This window comes from Oryx dammah, unplaced genomic scaffold (genome assembly GCF_014754425.2).
Source record: "Oryx dammah isolate SB20612 unplaced genomic scaffold, SCBI_Odam_1.1 HiC_scaffold_18, whole genome shotgun sequence".
NCBI classification, from domain to species: Eukaryota; Metazoa; Chordata; class Mammalia; order Artiodactyla; family Bovidae; genus Oryx; species Oryx dammah.
Window position 1 is genome coordinate 49,408,301 of NW_024070202.1, and position 19,003 is coordinate 49,427,303.

The 19,003-nt window shown below is 38.7% G+C and overlaps 1 protein-coding gene across 1 annotated transcript in view; it reads right to left on the reverse strand.

Annotated features, from left to right (window-relative positions):
* Positions 1-4,947: 4,947 nt before the first annotated feature.
* Positions 4,948-19,003, reverse strand: part of LAMB1 (laminin subunit beta 1) — a 76,457-nt gene continuing 62,401 nt past the window's right edge. The window contains exons 26-34 of the mRNA XM_040260840.1: positions 17,599-17,783; positions 16,490-16,731; positions 13,764-13,967; positions 13,069-13,213; positions 10,199-10,406; positions 9,862-10,003; positions 7,320-7,496; positions 5,379-5,538; positions 4,948-5,252 (exon numbers count right to left, since the gene is read on the reverse strand). Coding sequence (XP_040116774.1) covers positions 5,116-5,252; positions 5,379-5,538; positions 7,320-7,496; positions 9,862-10,003; positions 10,199-10,406; positions 13,069-13,213; positions 13,764-13,967; positions 16,490-16,731; positions 17,599-17,783 — 1,600 coding nt within the window. The 3' untranslated portion in view covers positions 4,948-5,115. The remainder of the gene's footprint in view (positions 5,253-5,378; positions 5,539-7,319; positions 7,497-9,861; positions 10,004-10,198; positions 10,407-13,068; positions 13,214-13,763; positions 13,968-16,489; positions 16,732-17,598; positions 17,784-19,003) is intronic.

A 19,003-nucleotide genomic window follows, 5' to 3' on the forward strand; every position in this document is an offset into this window, starting at 1 on the left:
AACGCCAAACTCTTGTCTTTATGTGTGTGGGATGGAGGGGAACGCAGCTGAAATCTCTACTCAGTTGTTTTAGCTTCACTTGGGCTGCCTGAAGTTTGTACCATGCACATGTAGTGCACAGGTGAGTCAGAGACTGGATAAGGAACGTGCAGAATTTATTAGACCTGTCTGTTCTGGGGTTCTTCCCCTCATTTCAATTGCTGTTGTTTTCCCCAAACTCTGTCCTGATTCCTTAACCAGTAAAACTTGGCTTCTGCTCAAGTTGCCACTTTCTGGGATTTGCCCTCAAGTGAAAAGCTTACCCACCCCACCCCCACCTACTTCTGATTGTTGTCCAATAACTTTACTTCTTTAAAATATATTTTATTCAGAGTTTTCAGTTAATCTATAGGAATGTTGGTCTGAATATGCTATTCCCCGTTATTGGTAATAAACTGAATCTTTTTAAAATCTGAAATCCCAATATCCTGTGAAGTGCTAATTTATTTAAACTTCAAATGTGTCCTCTACTCTAGGTAGAAAGATCTGATTAAGGAATAGTGAAATATAATTTAATATGGACTACTAGCAGTAGAGACACAAAATAATAAATGCAACTTTAAAGGTTCTCATTCAGTATGAGAGTGAAAATATATCTGGGAATGAAGTCCTATATAAAACAAATTTTAAGTGTTCATTTATTGTTATGTACTAAGTATTCTCTTGACTTGTGACGGATGGGGCTGTTAGTTGTCCAGTTCATTGAGCTGATTAAAATTAGTAATTTCAATGAAAAAGAGTAATTTCAAAGAGATTTTTTCGTTGTTTGGCTGAAAAAGAATGAGGAGTAGTGAAGGTTTCTACTTCTACTTAATCGTAAGTAAAATATGTATAATCAAGGGGGAAAAAGATTTAGATGCTCTGGTAGATGAGGAGGCACAACCACTTTGTTAGTTATTATGATTTCTACCTAAACAAGAGTGACAAATAAATGTCTGAACCAGAAAAAAGTTGCCTTATTGTTGAATTTACAGCTGTTTACGTAACCGTAACTTTGGTTTGGGCCCAGCTTCAAATGCAGCTGTGTTAGATGTGTGGGTGGTTGTTAAGTGGAAAACACAGAATAGCCTTGCTCTAAGGAGAAGGTGTGAAAAAGTCACTTAGGGCCTGGCCTAGTTTCCAGCTAACTCAGCTATGAGGTTGACAAAGGTTTGACAGTGTGGTCCATGTATCTTCTTTGTCCTGTGGAATAAGTGATTGTTACCGGATTGTGAAATTAAATAAAATACAATGTAAGATCTGAGAAAATGACAGCATCCTTCTGTACTTTTAAGTAGACCTGCCCGCTTAGCATAAGCAGTGCCCCTAAACGTTGGCTCAATTTAAACATTCCCTTTAGCAACCCTAGCCCTGTTATAGGTGACAGCCCTCTCGTTTTTAAAAATTTTATTGGAGTCTAGTTGATTTACAGTTTGCATTAATTTCTTCTGTACAGCAAAGTGACTCAGTTATACCTATATATATATTTTCCATTATGACTCGTCAGAGGATCGTGAGTATGGTTCCCTGTGCTGTACAGTCGGACCTTGTTTATCCATGCCATATATAATAGTTTGCCTTTGCTGACCTCAGATTCCCATTCCTTTCCTCCCTATGTCCCCACTGCTGTGGCAACCGTAAGTCTCTTCTTTATCTCCAAGTCTGTTTCATATATATGCTGATTTGTATCCTATTTTAGATTCCACATATAAGTGGTGGTGGTTGTTGAGCTGCTAAGACATGTCTGACTTTTTGCTATACCGTACATTGCGGCAGCTCAGGCTTCTCTGTCTTCGTGTCTTGGAGTTTGCTCAGATTCATGTCCAGTGGGTCCGTGATGCTATCTAACCATCTCATCCTATGTAAATGATAATCATATGGTATTTGTTTCTCTTTCTAACTTACTTCACTTAGTATGATAATCTCTAGATCCATCCGTATTACTGCAAATGGTATTATTTAATTTTAGCCATTTTATTTCTGTGTATGGTGTGAGGCTGTGTTCTAACTTCATTGATTTATATGTGGCTGTCCCAACACCACTTGCTGAAGAGACTGTCTTTTTCTCATTGTATATCCTCGCCTCCTTTGTCGAAAGTTGATGGTAGGTGTGTGGGTGAGTTCCTGGACTCTGTTCTGTTCCATTGACCCATGTCTTTTTGTACCAATGCTGTATCTTTTTGACTACGGTAGTAGTGTCTTTGTAGCGTTGTTTGAACTCTGGGAGCGTTATAGCTCCAGATTTTTTTTTCCCCTTCAGGATTGCTTTAGCAATTCTGGGTCTTTTATGGTTCCATACAAATTTTAGGGTTTGTTCTAGTTCTGTGAAAAATGTCATGGGTAACTTGATAGTTCAGTCGCTCAGTTGTGTCCAACTCTTTGTGACCCCACGGACTGCAGCACGCCACGCCTCCGTGTCCGTCACCAACTCCCAGATTTTACTCAAACTCATGTCCATTGAGTCGGTGATGCCATCTAGCCATCTCATCCTGTTGTCCCCTTCTCCTCCTGCCTTCGATCTTTCCCAGCATCAAGGTCTTTTCAAATAAGTCACTTCCTCGCATCAGGTGGCCAAAGTATTGGAGTTTCAGCATCAGTCCTTCCGATGAATATTCAGGACTGATCTCCTTTAGGATGGACTGGTTGGATCTCCTTGCAGTCCAAGGGACTCTCAAGAGTTTTCTCCAACACCACAGTTCAAAAGCATCAATTCTTTGGCTTATATATTCCAACTCTCACATCTGTTCATGACTACTGGGAAAACCATAGCTTTGACTTTGGCAAAGTAATGTCTGCTTTTTAATATGCTGTCTAGGTTGATCATAACTTTTCTTCCAAGAAGCAAGCATCTTTTAATTTCATGGTTGCAGTTCACCATCTGCAGTGATTTGGAGGCCCCCCCCCCCCCAAAATAAAGTCTGTCACTGTTTCCACTGTTTCCCCATCTATTTGCCATGTGATGGGACTGGCCAGATGCTATGATCTTAGTTTTCTGCATGTTGAGTTTTAACTAAGTCAACGTTTTCACTCTCCTTTCACTTTCATCAAGAGGCTTTTTAGTTCCTCTTCCCTTTCTGCCGTAAGGGTGGTGTCATCTGCATATCTGAGGTTATTGATATTTCTCTTGGCAACCTTGATTCTAGCTTGTGCTTCATCCATCCCAGCGTTTCTCATGCTGTACTCTGCATATAAGTTAAATAAGCACGGTGACAATATGCAGCCTTGATGTACTCTTTTCCCAATTTGGAACCAGTCCATAGTTCCATGTTCAGGTCTAACTGTTGCATCTTGACCTGCATACAGATTTCTCAAGAGACAGGTCAGGCGGTCTGGGATTGCCATCCCTTTCAGAATTTTCCACAGTTGGCATAGTCAATGAAGCAGATGTTTTTCTGGAACTCTCTTGATTTTTCTGTGATCCAGTGGATATTGGCAATTTGATCTCTGGTTCCTCTGCCTTTTCTAAATCAGCTTGAACATCTGGAAGTTCATGGTTCACGTACTCTTGAAGCCTGGCATGGAGAATTTTGAGCATTACTTTACTAGCGTGTGAGATGAGTGCAATTGTGCACTAGTTTGAGCATTCTTTGGCATTGCCTTTCTTTGGGATTGGAATGAAAACTGACCTTTTCCAATCTTGTGGCCACTGCTGAGTTTTCCAGATTTGCTGGCATATTGGGTGCAGCACTTTCACAGCATCATCTTCCAGGATTTGAAATAGCTCAACTGGAATTCCATCACCTCCACTAGCTTTGTTCGTAGTGATGCTTCCTAAGGCCTGCTTGACTTCGCATTCCAGGATGTCTAACTGTAGATGAGTGATCACACCATTGTGGTTATATGGATCATGAAGATTTTTTTTATAGTTCTTCTGTGCATTGTTGCCACCTCTTAATATCATCTGCTTCTGTTAGGTCCATACCATTTCTGTCCTTTATCGAGCCCATCTTTGCATGAAATGTTCCCTTGGTATCTCTAATTTTCTTGAAGAGATCTCTAGTCTTTCCCATTCTGTTGTTTTCCTCTATTTCTTTGCATTGATCACTGAGGAAGGCTTTCTTTATCTCTCCTTGCTATTCTTTGGGAATCTTGATAGAGATCACATTAAATCTGTAATTGCTTTGGATAGTATTGCCATTTTAACATTAATTCTCCCAATCTAAGAGCTTGGTATATTTTTCCATTTCTTTGAGTCATTAATTTCCTTTATTAATATGTCATAGTTCTCAGCATATAAATCTGTATTAGCTGTGATTTCTTTATATTATCTCCTTCCTTCTGTTGACTATGTTTTGTTTGTTCTTTTTCTAATTCTTCTAGGTTGTGGGTTAAGGTTTTTGAGATTTTCTTGTTTCTTAAAGAAGGCCTGCATCACTCAGAACTGCTGTCACTGCTTTATTGCATCCCATAGACTTGTATGTTTGTTTTTTTAATTGTCATTTGTCTCAGGATATTTTAAAATTTCCTTTTGGATTTCCTCTTTGACCTATTTGTTTTTTATTGGGATCTTGTTTAGTCTGCATGCAGTTGTTTTTTTCTTGATGCTTTTTCTGTGCTTGATTTCTGTTTTCATGCCTTTCTAGTTTCAACACATCCCTAAAAGTTGCTGCTTTTTTGTTCTCTTTTCTAGAGTAAGGAATACTTACACTAGATTTGGATCAACTGAGCAGCCACTGAAATGGTGAGGGTAGCTTAGGGTACTTCCTTCCTTTCTAATTTCTATCTGGGAATCCAACTGGGAGGTGATTTTGGGGGTGGATTTGTGGAGGATATCGACCCGAACAGATGAGTGATACTGGCCTATAGACATAAGAGAAATTAGCATCTCCATGGAGACAATCAGTGGGCTTATAAATGCATACTGCAAAAATAGCCTTCTTTGTTAAAGGAATTCATGAATGCTAAATCAGGAAAAATATACTCAATATATATTTATATAAAAGCTTTGTACTTTATTTAACTCCATACAAAATGTGGTGATTAAAAATATTAAATAGGTTGAGTTTTATTTTGAAGATCATTAAGTCAGTTTTTAAAAGGTAATGATTTTGCTTTGGTCACCTCAGCCATCTTTTACTTACAGCTCCCCCTCCTTTGTTACAAGCAGGTGCTATAAACAGCTACTTTCTGGCTTATATCCTTTAGGAGTGAACGAACTTCTCCTTCCAGTCTTACTAATTCTTGAGCTTTATCTTCTAAATACTTTTGATTGTCCTCATATTTTCTTTCTAAATCTGTGGGAGATAAAAATAAAAGGTCTGAGCAGTTATTATAAGGCTCTAAGTGCTTGAGACAGTGAATGGCACTTTACCTTTTAGATAAACTGTAAGAAAAAAACAAGTTAAAAAAAAAAAATCTACCTTTCAGGAGTTGCAGTTTGCTGTTCGCTTGAGCCAAAAGTGTTTTTGCTTCATTTTGTAGCATTTCTGCTTTCCTTCTGGCATCTGCTGACTCTTCGGTTTTCTTGGCAATTAAATTTTCTACTTTCTTGTACTTTTCATCAAGTTCATTGTCCAGAGTCTGCAGTTCCACATTTTGGTGGAAAAAGGTAATAATGTTAGTGTCAGGAATGTAATCGTGGCAGCGTTAGATCACGTAGATGCTAACTTGACAGCTAGCATTCTGAATTAAAGGCCATCACCACAGGCACTCAGGCTTCAAGCTACACCAGAGTAAGTAACTGAAAACATTAACTTGAAATGGTATAATTAGAGCATTGACATAATTGTCTACTTTTATTTTCTATATTCTTCAGTTATTACCAGAGTGTAGCTGCTTTCCAGTGTTGTGTTAGTTTCTACAACAACAAAGTACATCACCTGTATGTGTGTGTGTGTCCCCTGCTTTTTGGATTTCTTTTCCATTTAGGTCATCACAGAGCACTGAGTAGAGAGTTCCCTTTGCTATACAGCAGGTTCTCATTACTTACCTATTTTATAGACACTATCAATAGTATAGATGAGTCATGTCGATCCCAACCTCCCAATTCATCTCACCCCCCAACTCCCTATTCCCCTTTGGTATCCATAGGTTTGTTCTCTACATCTCTGTCTCTCTGCTTTGTAAATAAGATTGTCTATATCAATTTTTTCAGATTCCACATCTATGTGTTAACGTACAGCATTTTTTTTTCTGTTTCTGACTTACTTCACTCTGTATTAGTCTCTGGGTCCGTCCATGTCTCCACAAATGACTGAGTTTTGTTCCTGACATGATTTTTTTAAATGAAAAGGTGTCAGAGACAGGTGGAGTTGCTGTAGGTCCCTGGGGGACTGGCTTTTTCTTTGCAGGTGTTATAGGAAAATTCATGGAAGAAGAGTTAAGAGAAATAGATTTTCTCAAAGGTAGGTGTGCCGAGATCCAAATATTTAGACGTCAGAAAAAAGTGGGAGGACCGTTGACTAATATAGGGTTGACAGTGACTTGATACCAGTAAACCAGAGGCAAGATTTTAGTCATTCTTTTTAGGAACGCTCTTCAAACAATAGCTATTTATAGAAGAATTTCATTGTCAAGGTTTTACTGTTTATTTGTAATCAAGTTTAATATTTATGCAGATTGTCCTGTAAGATGACTACTTGGTTGATTTATGTTCTTAGACCTGCAGGAAACTAGCCCACAGTGAAAAAGATGGGGCAATGAACTTGTTGTTCTCTTTCCCAAACTCAAGTTATAGGGAAGTTACCTGTAATAATGCCTAAAAACTACAGTAGCTGCTAGGAAAAGTCTTGATTTCATTCAGTTTATAGCTTCCTACTATTCATTTAAGAGTTTCAACACTCCCCTGAAAAGTTTAAAAAGGTTTATTTAGTGATAAATATTTACTGACACAAAAATTAAATGTGTTTGAGTGATTACTTGGCTTCTAGTGAAAAATTGGGGCTTGAGACTTTTCTCAGCAAAAAAATATAGCACCTTCCAGTGAGAAGGAAGAGTCTGTTACGGATTCTTTAAGCATTTTCTACCCTGCTTTTAAAGATTTCTCAAATGGCCAGGTAATTTACTGTTTGTCATAAAGCTCTTCCTAATTGAAATACAAGTTCAATATGCTTGTTAAATTAATTTCATTTTTCTAAACCCTTAACCAAGTTTGGATTTGAGGGCCTACATCTCATGTATGGATATTTTCATATCTACTCCCACTCTTTTCCATCTTTGTCTCTAAAGACTGCTGTTTCAAAACAGGTCACCCAAGATGTTTCTGATGAATAACCGTGTTTTAAGTCCATCCCAAGGAAGGCCTGGAGAAGAGCAGTTGCTCCCTTGCCCACACAGCTGTGCAGTAACAAAGCTCTGCTTACCTTCTTAACATCTTCAGCACTTTGTTTCACAGTGTATACTACTTTTTCAATATATTCTGCCTCCCCAGAATTCTGGGCAGCTTTCCGCTTAAGTTCTTCCACATTCCTCTCTAGCTCGCTGATGCGCTGGGAAGCGTTGAACAAAGTTTCCTCAGAAGCTGCTGTTTCAGACTCTATCTGAAAGTATATAATGGATTATATTCAGCAAGCCATTAATTCAAGAAGTGGTAGCAAGTGCTATGAATTCAAGTGTAGAGGAAGATTTAAGATTTAAAAGGCTGCTGGGCCATTGCTCTAGAGCAACATAAGTAATTACTAAAAATTTCAAGAAAGCTGATATAAAGTGCCCAACTTCAAAATAGTCTCTGCTACATCTCATATATTTTATGCTTTCAGTACTTCTGACAGTCTAGGCTGAAATTTACGTAAATTTTTTCTTACTGAACCACCCCCAGGCAGTTTGATATGCCAAGGAAGCATTTTAAGGACACCTGCAAACTCTGGCTAAACAGTGTTCACAAGGAAGCTGATGTGAGCAAAGGGATATAGCCACATAACTTTCTAAATTAATGTGGGTGGGAAAACCATAACTTTCAGTCAATTTTAGTTTTTTTTCTGTCAGCTGTAAATGTTAAGCTCTAGTAGTGGAGATTAAAGCACTTTAGGAGCTACCTGCCAAGTTAACTTGAATGTTTTGAGCTAATTAATGAAAAACTGGAAACCAGGAATGCTAAAACTATGAAAAGTTACTGTAAGATTGTGATGTGGCATAGATCTGGGAAAGATACAACTGGAAGCTGTAAGTACTGAAGAATTGTTTAGGGAAAAAGTATCTGGGCAACTGGGGAGGGTCCATGTTTGATCTCTTTTCAAAGTATAATCAATCAATACTGATTTTTTGTTTTAAAGCTAGCCAAAGTAAGCCTGACCCATGACAGAAGAACCAGTTTCACTGAGTACCTAATTTTTTTTTTAAAATTATCTTCAAGGATGGTTCTCTTCTGTAGAATAACAGAATAATGTCATAACTAATGGATCAGTATACACATATGCTCAAAGTTGTAACTATTTCAAACCAAATGATTCTTGATCTGAGAGTTCACCCATTAGTTAGAAAACAATTCTTAGTGAGTAGTTATTCTTAGAAAACAACACTTAGAGTAAGTAAGTGAATAGTTTTGTGTCAAGCTTTCATTAGTATGGTTTAGAGCTTCTCTTTCTTAACTGCTTACATTTCCTACCCTCCAAGGTTTCATCTTTAAATAAATTGCATCATCAAGCCAAATATCTCATCTACAATTTGATTAATGGTTTCCATTTTGCGTTCCAAAATAGTCATTTTTTAAAAGTCACTTAAAGTTCATTTACATGTTAACAGCACACTGACAAGATTGAAAAACCTAGAGATAAAGCAAAGGGTTAGAACATAGACTGGTGGGAAAATAAAATTTTTCTTAACTTGATTAAGTAGCCCAAACAAAGGGCCATATATATATACTCAAAGTGGCTGAGGAACTGTCTGGCTTCACTTTACTGGGAGTAATGGAATAGAGGAAGATGGGCTTATATTAACTAATAGTAGGGAAAGCAGATTGAAAAACCATCTCCCAGGTTTTTAAATATGATGGGTTGTTGTCTTGAGAAGGGGGATTGGCAGCAAGTAAGAGAAGCATCCTATTTCACAGTTTTAAGTTTTTAGAATAGAGCACTAAATACCATGTGAATAATTCTTTTTTTAATGTATGTCTTTAATGTTTGGTAGGCTCTAAGGGTATTCTGTGTGTAAGTTTCCCATGCATTCTGCATAAAACAGATTGTCTAGCTGTAAGAGCTCTATTGTTGCTATTTAGTTGCTAAATCATGTCTGACTCATTTGCAACCCCATAGACTGTACCCTGCCAGGCTCTTCTGTCCATGGGATTTTCTAGTTAAGAATACTGGAGGGAGTTGCCATTTCATTCTCCAGAGGATATTCCTGACCCAGGAATTGAACCCATGTTTCCTGCATTGGTAAATGGATTCTTCACCACTGAGCCATCTGGGAAGTAAGAGCTCTATCAGGTTCATCTAAAATTAGGTGTTAGAAGCAGACAATTTAATTCATTGCTTTCCAGTGGTTTACAAAACTAGTAAAGTTTTTGTGAATGATCACCTCATAAATCTAGTCTTAAGTATGTAGTTGCTTTTGGGTTGTAAAAGCTTGCTCTGCCCATCCTGTCTCTCCATCTGGAGATGTTCTAAAACTGAATAGTATGTTTCATACTAAATAGAATCTTATTCCTTGAAGGAAATGGAAACTCTTATTATCTTTCATAAGGCTTTTTGTGGGGATGCAAATGAAAGGGGGTTTAATGTTTGTTTTCAGGCTCCTTTTTTCCCCTAGAAAACAAGACTTTTAGCATCTGTGCTAAGGGAGTAGTTCAGATTTATTAAAGGACTCCTTTGATGTTCAGCTGTAAGAATTTTTATAGGTAACTGTCAGATGTGCTGCTTTTCTGACAAATGTGTGTGTGAGTGTGTTTTCTCCCATACAGTCTCTTACCGAAGTGAGCAGGTTCTGGGTTCCCTGGATGTCTTCGTCTGCTTGTTTAATTGCCTTCTCTGCTGCAATCTGGGCCTTTTCTGCTTCTTCCAGAGCTTCCCTTACCATGTCTGCAGTAACTTTAACATCTGTTGCACTTTTGCTGAGTAAAAAGAACAGGGTGATAACATGTGAACAAGAAAAAAGTACTTGGTCTTCTTTTAAAGACCAGCTTTCCTGAAGTGATGCAGAGAGACTCCCACTGGTCACTCAGTGAGAAATTTCACTGATGAAAGAAAAGATGCTAGATACACCAAATGAGCTCCGCTAAATGGCATATAATACTGTGTTCAGATACCTGGCTTTTTTAGCTTCTTCTAACAACATCTCAGCTCTGGCAATGTCAGCCGCACTTTGCTGTAGAATAACCTCTACTTGAGAAAGGCTTTCAACTCGTTCACGAATATCTTCTGTCAAGTTCTGTAACTGCTGTGGAGTGCTAGGCATTTCCATTTTCAAGACTTCGTTAGCAACTGCTTCAATGCTGTCTAGATCAGCACTATCTTCTGTTAAAAGTAAAAAGCAAAGATGGTTCACTCTTTCAACCATATTGGTCATCTACTACTGTGTGTTCAGCCTTGGTGGGGTTATACCAAGAAAAGGTACTTCCTATTTAAGGGTTTTTAATTTGAGTTGGGGAGATGAGACCTACACACAGGAAAAGTAATGCAGACAGTGCGTACTGCTGGAGTTGGTGACAAGCTGGGGTTGTCAGGGAAGACTCTGGAGGGTGTTGAAGGATGAGAGGGTTTGAGAGAAGAAAGAACATCTCTGGATGGAGAGACAGGATGGGCAGAGCATGTTAAGTGGAAGTTGAGTGAAGTGAACGGTTCAGATTGTAGAAAACTCTACAGGCAAAGGTAAAAAGCTGGAACTTGATCCTAAAAGGCAATGAAAACTTTTTCAGTTGAAAGACTACTACTGCTGTAAATGCAGATGTAAGTGTTGAAATCCCTAATAAATTATCTGGATTCAGGAAATTAGAGAATCCAGTCAGAGAAGCAAGAGAGTCAATATAGTTGTCTTGAAGGAGTTTCAAATGTCAAGTGTGAAAAGACATGAAAAAATACCAGAGTTTAAATTCTAAGTACGTCATTGATTTTTAAGTTTTTTTTTTTTAACTGAAAGAATATTAAAATTATAAAGCCCAGGGAAATACACAATTGAATGATGACCATCACAGAATATTCCATAAGATAGTAAGTTAAGTTATTCTCCCTTTTTCATTACTAACAATACTGATTTTGTTCAGGTACCAACCTGTAAGTTAATGTAAGGTTATCAGCTCAGAGTTAAATACTGATTAGCCTGCCAATTACAGTAATCCCATTGCTGTATGGAATTACTGTATCAGTGACATCTATACGTGTGGTACTCATTTCTGGCCAGTAAGATTTATGGAAATGACTTTTCGAAGACTTCTGGGAAAGATTTCCTCTATTTAAAAACGATACAATAAAGTGGAGCTTTGGCAGCCACCTTGTAGTGAGGAGGAGCAAGCCTGAGAAGAGTTAATATTCTTAATTAAAATGACAGAGCAGAAAGATGAGAAATACATGGATTCCAAAATCATGGAGCTACTACTGAACTTATTATGTATTAGACATCTCTGTTTTGATTACATCCATTTCAGTTGAGAGTTTTAACTTGTGACCACAACCATCCTCACTGATGGAACTCAAACTGTGACCAGCAACATTTATGAGGGGACCACAAATCCTGGAGATTTTCTATTTCTGTACAGAATGCTTAAGGTATAGAGCTACCTAACCATAAATAAAATATCCTGAAAACAATAGGATTACAAAGCTTTGGGGACAATGCCAAAAAATATCCTTATAATTAAGGTTCTAATGATATTACATGTATTCTCTAACACAAGTTCCAAATTCAATTCTCATAGTACATATTTGACTTCTTGACTTACTATTTGGGTATCACATCAAGTATGTCTTATAGCTGCATAAATTAGAGATTATTTATATGCAGCTGAGAAATCTGTATGCAGGTCAGGAAGCAACAGTTAGAACTGGACATGGAAAAACAGACTGGTTGCAAATAGGAAAAGGAGTCCATCAAGGCTGTATATTGTCACCCTGCTTATTTAACTTAGATGCAGAGTACATCATGAGAAATACTGGGCTGGAACAAGCACAAGCTGGAATCAAGATTGCCAGGAGAAATATCAATCACCTCAGATATGCAGATGACACCACCCTTATGGCAGAAAGTGAAGAGGAACTAAAAAGCCTCTTGATTAAAGTGAAAGAGGAGAGTGAAAAAGTTGGCTTAAGCTCAACATTCAGAAAACTAAGATCATGGCATCTGGTCCCATCACTTCGTGGGAAATAGATGGGGAAACAGTGGAAACAGTGTCAGACTTTATTTTTGGGGGGCTCCAAAATCACTGCAGATGGTGACTACAGCCATGAAATTAAAAGACGCTTACTCCTTGGAAGGAAAGTTATGACCAACCTAGATAGCATATTGAAAAGCAGACATTACTTTGCCAATGAAGGTCCGTCTAGTCAAGGCTATGGTTTTTCTAGTGGTCATGTATGGATGTGAGAGTTGGACTGTGAAGAAGGCTGAGCGCCGGAGAATTGATGCTTTTGAACTGTGGTGTTGGAGAAGACTCTTGGGAGTCCCTTGGACTGCAAGGAGGTCCAACCAGTCCATCCTAAAGGAGATCAGTCCTGCGTGTTCATTGGAAGGACTGATGCTAAAGCTGAAACTCCAATACCTTGGCCACCTCATGTGAAGAATTGACTCATTGGAAAAGACTCTGATGCTGGGAGGGGTTGGGGGCAGGGGGAGAAGGAGACGACAAGAGGATGAGATGCTGGATGGCATCACCGACTCAATGGACATGAGTTTGAGTAAACTCTGGGAGTTGGTGATGGACAGGGAGGCCTGGCGTGCTGCAATTCATGGGGTTCCAAAGAGACAGACACAACTGAGCGACTGAACTGAACATAAACATTAAGAAATGAAAATATTTCTTAAAATGGAAATACTTTAACATTTACAAGTATTTTATCCCCTGCAAGAAGTTAATTTTATCAAAACTGCAGATTTGAATTATGGCCTCTCCAACACTCTTAAAAATTTGTTTTATATTCCAAGATAGGAAGAAACATCTAAAAGTAAAATGAAAGAATTCCTTACGGGTCAGAAAGTTCCTGATTTGCTTGATCAGATTTCTCAGGTCTTCGTTGCTCCTGTCCACTTGTTCTTTGGTAGCATTGGTTTTCAACAGAACATCTTGAGCATTCTGTTTTGCCTCATCAGCCCTCAGTTTTGCTTCAGAGACCTATATATGGGGAATAAAATACCCATGGAACAATGTCTCACCGACGAGAATACTATAAATGGTCCAGAAAATGATGAAAAACAAGTATTTGGAATCATGGGTTTTAGAAATGTCTTGCATTCAACCATACAGTAGACAAAGTAATCAGTATATCAGTTCCTATACAGTGGTCTTACACAGCTAGGGCTAGCATATACAATTTTTTCCCCCAGTTTTTTGACCTGTAAGATGTTCTTTAGTCTTTTTCTCAGGTTCCAACATAGATACTTCAGTTAACATGGTGTTAATACTTAATGTCACTTCAGAAGAATGAAAGCTTAATTGAAATAAAAGCTGGATGTATTCATAACCCTGGACCCATGGCTATTAACATGGATATTTCAAATTATCATAATGAGAAATAAGCAAATTCTTAGCCCACCTATGAATAAAACCTCATCTCCCTGATTTCACAAAAACTTTTGCCTTTTCTTAGCATTGGAGATAGATTTCTCCCTTTTAGGTCCTCCATAACTGAAAGCCAACAAAAATAGACCATCCTCTGAATTACCATCTTGGAGAGCTGTTCCACCTCAGCCAGGGCACTCAGGACATCTCGGTCAAAGTCCATGGCTTTCTGCCAGGCGCTGTGTGCAACAGTGACCAGCCCACCACAGCCAGGCCCGCCACACTTCTTTTCCCCTTCGTCAGTTCTGCAGTTTGGGCCGCCACATTCAGTCTCGGAACAGGAGGCCCCTGGAGGCGTTCCACACGTCTGCAACAAAGCCAACCAACAAGCACGGGGTGCAGAGTGAGTCCAAGGTAGCCAACAGCTGTGCAGGGCCTGGGTGGCCCAAGAGAGTGTGTAGGTGGTCCTCGGCAAGGGTGATTGGAAAAGTGTTTAGGATAGAGAGGAGCAAAGAGCTTAGGGATAAGCCAGCTTGCCTCCTTCCAAGGAAATAGTGATTTAACCCTGCATCAGTGCTTTCAGTACCTTCTGCCCTAATACCATACATAGGGGCTCTGCTCCATCCAGTTGAAGTCTGCTGATAAGAAAGCCAAAGAATGCATCCCCTTTCTTCTATCTGGTTGAATTTACTGAAAGAAAAAATGGTATTGAGAACCTTCTTTAGACCTAGTAGCCTGTTAACTGTTCTGGTAAAAAGGGTGATATAAAAGACCCATAATTGGGCCTTTTAGTAACTTTTATGTCTAGTTAGGAAGACAAAATAACTCTAGGGAACCAAAACTAGGTCAGATCAGGTAAGAAGGAAAGCAGATAGAGATTACTGAGTATTGTAGCTGGGGAAGGAGAGTAGGTTGGTTGGACTTTTAGCAGAAGTGGGGAACATTCCATATTAGAGAGGAAGAGAGAAAATAAAGGGTATAACTTTTCCAAATAACCCCCAAAGCCCCTGCCAGACTCCTTTCTCACCTGCCAGAAACTTCCAAAGGCTTGGTTGTAGAATATGTTGGCAAATTGATAAATTACAGGTTTGCTATATGACAGAAAAGGCTGAGCAGGAAGACTCTGTTTAAAGCTATTTTGTGGAAAAATGCTCATGTTGAAAAGAGCGAAAAACTATACTATAGTGAAAAAGTTAACAATATTCCCAAACAAAGCATGCTAGTACTTCTTTTAAGAGGAGTAGTTTTTTCAAAATACAGTCTACTCCATAACTTAATAGTTCTGTGATAATTATCCTATTATCTCAATACTCTTTCATGCATCTGGTTTATAGCACATAAAAATCTTCAGAAAATAAAGTGTATTCTGCATGCTGTACAAGAACACAAGCCTTAATCAAGAAGGCTTAAGACCTCAGGGATACTTTCTAAAACCATTCTAACACCCTAGAAGATCTGTTTTATTTCATCAGCCTGGCAGGCCTGGAAGAAAACATCATCAGTCTAACTAAATACACACAAAGACAGAACCAAAGGTCCTGGAAAAATAAAGGAGCAAAAATCTTTCTACACAAAAAGTGGTGGTGTGCAGCCTAAAAAGGGAGTTCTCACAAGATTATTAACAATGAGAGATGGGAAGAAGGTGGCAAGTTTCTGGGCCACTCACCTGATGGAAAGCAGGCACAGGCAGGGCTCCCGTTCTTAACAGCCCGAGGAACCTGCCCACAGGCCACCTAGTCCCAAGGTGCCCCTGCTGCAAAGCAGACATACTCTAGCATACTTAGCTGCTTTTCATTTTAGTTTGGAGAAACTTGTGATGACTAGTTTTAATTAGAATTTATAAGGAAGGAGTCAATATTGAAGACAGACTGAGAGAACTGGCGTTTCATGCCTGCGTATGGCAGCTTTGTCTCATGTTAGGTGCAAGTACATATTGCTCTAGGCCTCTGTTTCTGTATTAAACAAATGATAAGAGGTCTCCTAACTTTCCATTAGATGCTATCAAGTTTCCTAAGGTAATGAAAACAGTCTTGTAGGCATCAGTTAACTTTGTCATAATACAGCAGTGTTGTCTGTTTCAGGAAGGGAGGACTGTCACAAGACAAAATTGTAATGAAGTCTGAACTCCCAGCCTCCCATGAATTCACTTTACCCCTTATTGTACTGATCCTCTATTTCTAAAGCCAAGAGAGCAGAAGCCTTATAAAGGTATATAAACAACACCCTGCAGCTTCTCTCAGATAAAGTATTCTGTGAAAAATAGTAAGGGAGCAAGGGGAAGAAAAACTTAGTTTGGATTTTTTTTTTTTTTTGGCTTTCTGCCTGATTTCCATTAAACTCACCACTCAATTTCATTTCACTCCAGAGTTATTTTTTAAAAAGCTTCTGGGAAATAAATTTACTTTCTAGGCTGGTCTCAGGTTAATCTTAACAAGGTAAAGTTATTAGGACAAAGGAACATTTTAACTAATAACCTATCCATTAAAAAAAATTCTTTAGCTTCCTTTATTTTTTTTTTAGCAAGTCTCTCCGAGAATGATTCTGAATTGCTTCACTGGGATGCAATTTGCACTTCAAGTCAAAACAAAGTTTAAAAAAAAAATGTCCACAGTATAAAAAGAATCCCATTTAGATAAGAAGTGAGTCAATTCAGCAGCATGGGAGAGTAGTCCTGATTCTTTGGTTGTACCACAGAGAAATTGCTGCGAGAGAGGAAGGTGGAAACTCACATACTGCTCTTTTTAATCTGGCTTGGTCACAGATACCCCAGACGGCCAGAGACCGGTTTCCCTCCTGCTGACTCATCTGCAAAGTGGACAGTGTTAAAGACAAAGCAGGGTATTTTTTCTCTTGTAACATGGCAGCCTGGGGGCCAAACTCAAACCATACCATTTCGGCAGCAGCTGAAAGGTCAAGACTTTGTAGTTTGCCTGCCAGTTCATCCAGAAGGCGGGCCTGCTCCTCTTGTTTCTCTCTGAACTGCGACTCTTGCTCCAACATCAAATCTTCCACCCTGTCTCTAATGAGGGCAGACTGCTCCACCGTGCTGTTGGAATTTGTGGTGGAGGCATTCACACGCTCCTCGGCCTCTAGAGACATCTGGAAATACTTGGTAATGCTGTCCAAGGCTCCTAGAGCATGAGATGAAATTGCCCACAGTTAATCCCCTTGTACCCAGTCTCCCTAAATTGACCATATGGTTTTGTTTTAAATTCAAAGAATAAAAACCTTAAAGGAATACAACTTTCTTCTCATGATCAATGAATATACTTTGTTCCATTGGCACCTAACTGTGGCTCTGGAGGATGCCAAACATCTGGATTAAAAAATTAAGTCAGTCATGAAGATTTTGTTCCTACACAGGCAAGCATCCAGTTCTTTCTAAATAGCTGGTGTGAGACAATTTGTAGATTACATGTCCAGATGAGTTTTCCCTTTTCTCATTTAACTGTTTATATCCACTCCAATGGCTAATGTTATATACATAAAACAGCCTGACATGTTTTGGCGTTAAAGGAACTAGCTAAAAAAAAGCAATCATGCATAAAACAGGATGCATAGAGTGATCTGACATATTTTACTTTCTTTTGCTTTGGGGGGAGAGGGTCCTATATAATATGGCCTACAATATCAATAAATGATTTGCAAATATGATTTCCTGGTCAAGTAACATTCTTGAATATAAAATGATTTGCAGAAGTATCAACTTGATTTCTTAACTTTTTATAAGAGCCCCTTTTCAAGTCATATGAAGGAGGTAAACCACTAAATGGGATGCCATTCTAACACAAAGACCACTGCCCACTCCATGCAATCCCTTCTGTGCCCCACATTGATAAAATGAAGACTTTAATCCTCCTTTGTGCCAGAGACTCAATGAGGAAAAGCTTTAAAATTACAAAGCACTTGCTTTTCTTCTGAAAGTGCTCCATTAAGAGGTTACACAGAGTAAAATCCATTGTCCAGGATTAAGTATTTGCATTAAAAAAATTGCTCACCCCGAATATCTGAATTTTTGATAAATTCCAACTGTTCAGCAAGCTCTTTCACTGTGTTATCTAGACTTTCTGCTTCGGCCTGTAGAGTATCTAGTTGTCTGGCTGTGCTGTTATTTTGCATAGCTGTGTCAGACAAATCCACTTCTACTTGTGCCATCTTTTCTGTGACATCTTTAGTTAGTTTCCTGTAAAGAAAAGGGTAAATGAACTTAAGGGCAAGAAACTCAAGGGAAAATGTGAAGTCTCATATTTACATTTTCCACTAATACTGTATCCATTACTCTGTAATTTCAAACCAATTCAGTAGTTTGTAACAGTTCATCTTCAAGTACTGGTTTTAATCTTATTAAGAGATTACGTTAAATCGAATGATTTTTCTTTCTTCAAGGCTTTGAAGGAAAACACAGCAGTTCCACTCAGCTGTGTTGTGACAGATGGGCTCTTTGAGGGATTCTGAATATCTGATGTAACATGAGCACAGATCCAGAGCATGCGTCCTACTCTGTAACATAAGCAACTGCAAGCCCATACAATTCCACAAACTCGAAAGACATAAGTGACTCCCGTGTAGAATTATGACTCCCAGCCACCTGCCAAAAACAGTCCTATCTGAACCTCAGGGATCTCCTTCAAGATGAGACATGCAGAAAGAAAGCCCCATTGCCATCAGGAAGACAGTGGAAACAAGGCAAAGAAGCTTTTCATGCACACCCCCCTTCAGACAAAGTCCCATCAAAGGAGCCACCTTCTACCAACAAAGCAACCCTTTCATTCATCCTGAGAAAGCAAGCAGCATCACTGAGGATGGAATATGATAACCATTTAGTTTGCACAATATTTCATTTGGAATGCAAACCCAACTGCTTTGTTCTGTAATTCCTGTTTCCAAAGCTGTACTTTAGGCATCTATTTGTAAATTACTCGCATATACAGTGTGCATGTGTGTACGTATCATAAAGAAAGTACAAATCACGAAGACCTCAGCTCTGGGTATCACCTAATGGAGTCTAATTGTCTTCTCAGGAATATAATCATATAGAAAAACTGGGAAAATGTAGAGATGCTGAAAGGTTGGGGGCCGTCCGAAAAATGATATTTAAGGCTGAGATAATACCATGACCAGACTCAAAGGAAAAGTGCTTAAAAGGATTTGTGGGTTAAATTACATTTTGTAAACGTGATGGCTTTTTTTCCTGGCCTGAGGCTAGTTTCTGTTTTTCCAGTGCTTTGCTTTTATTAATCTGGTGATTCCCAGAAGACTTTCATTTCTCCTCAGGTCTCATACAATGTTATAATTAATTAAAAAAAAAAAAAAAAAAACACCTTACATTGTAGATTTTTAAGTAATGCCACTCGGGATCCTAAAACGTGCATCCTTGGATACTGTGTTGAATGAAATTAGTTT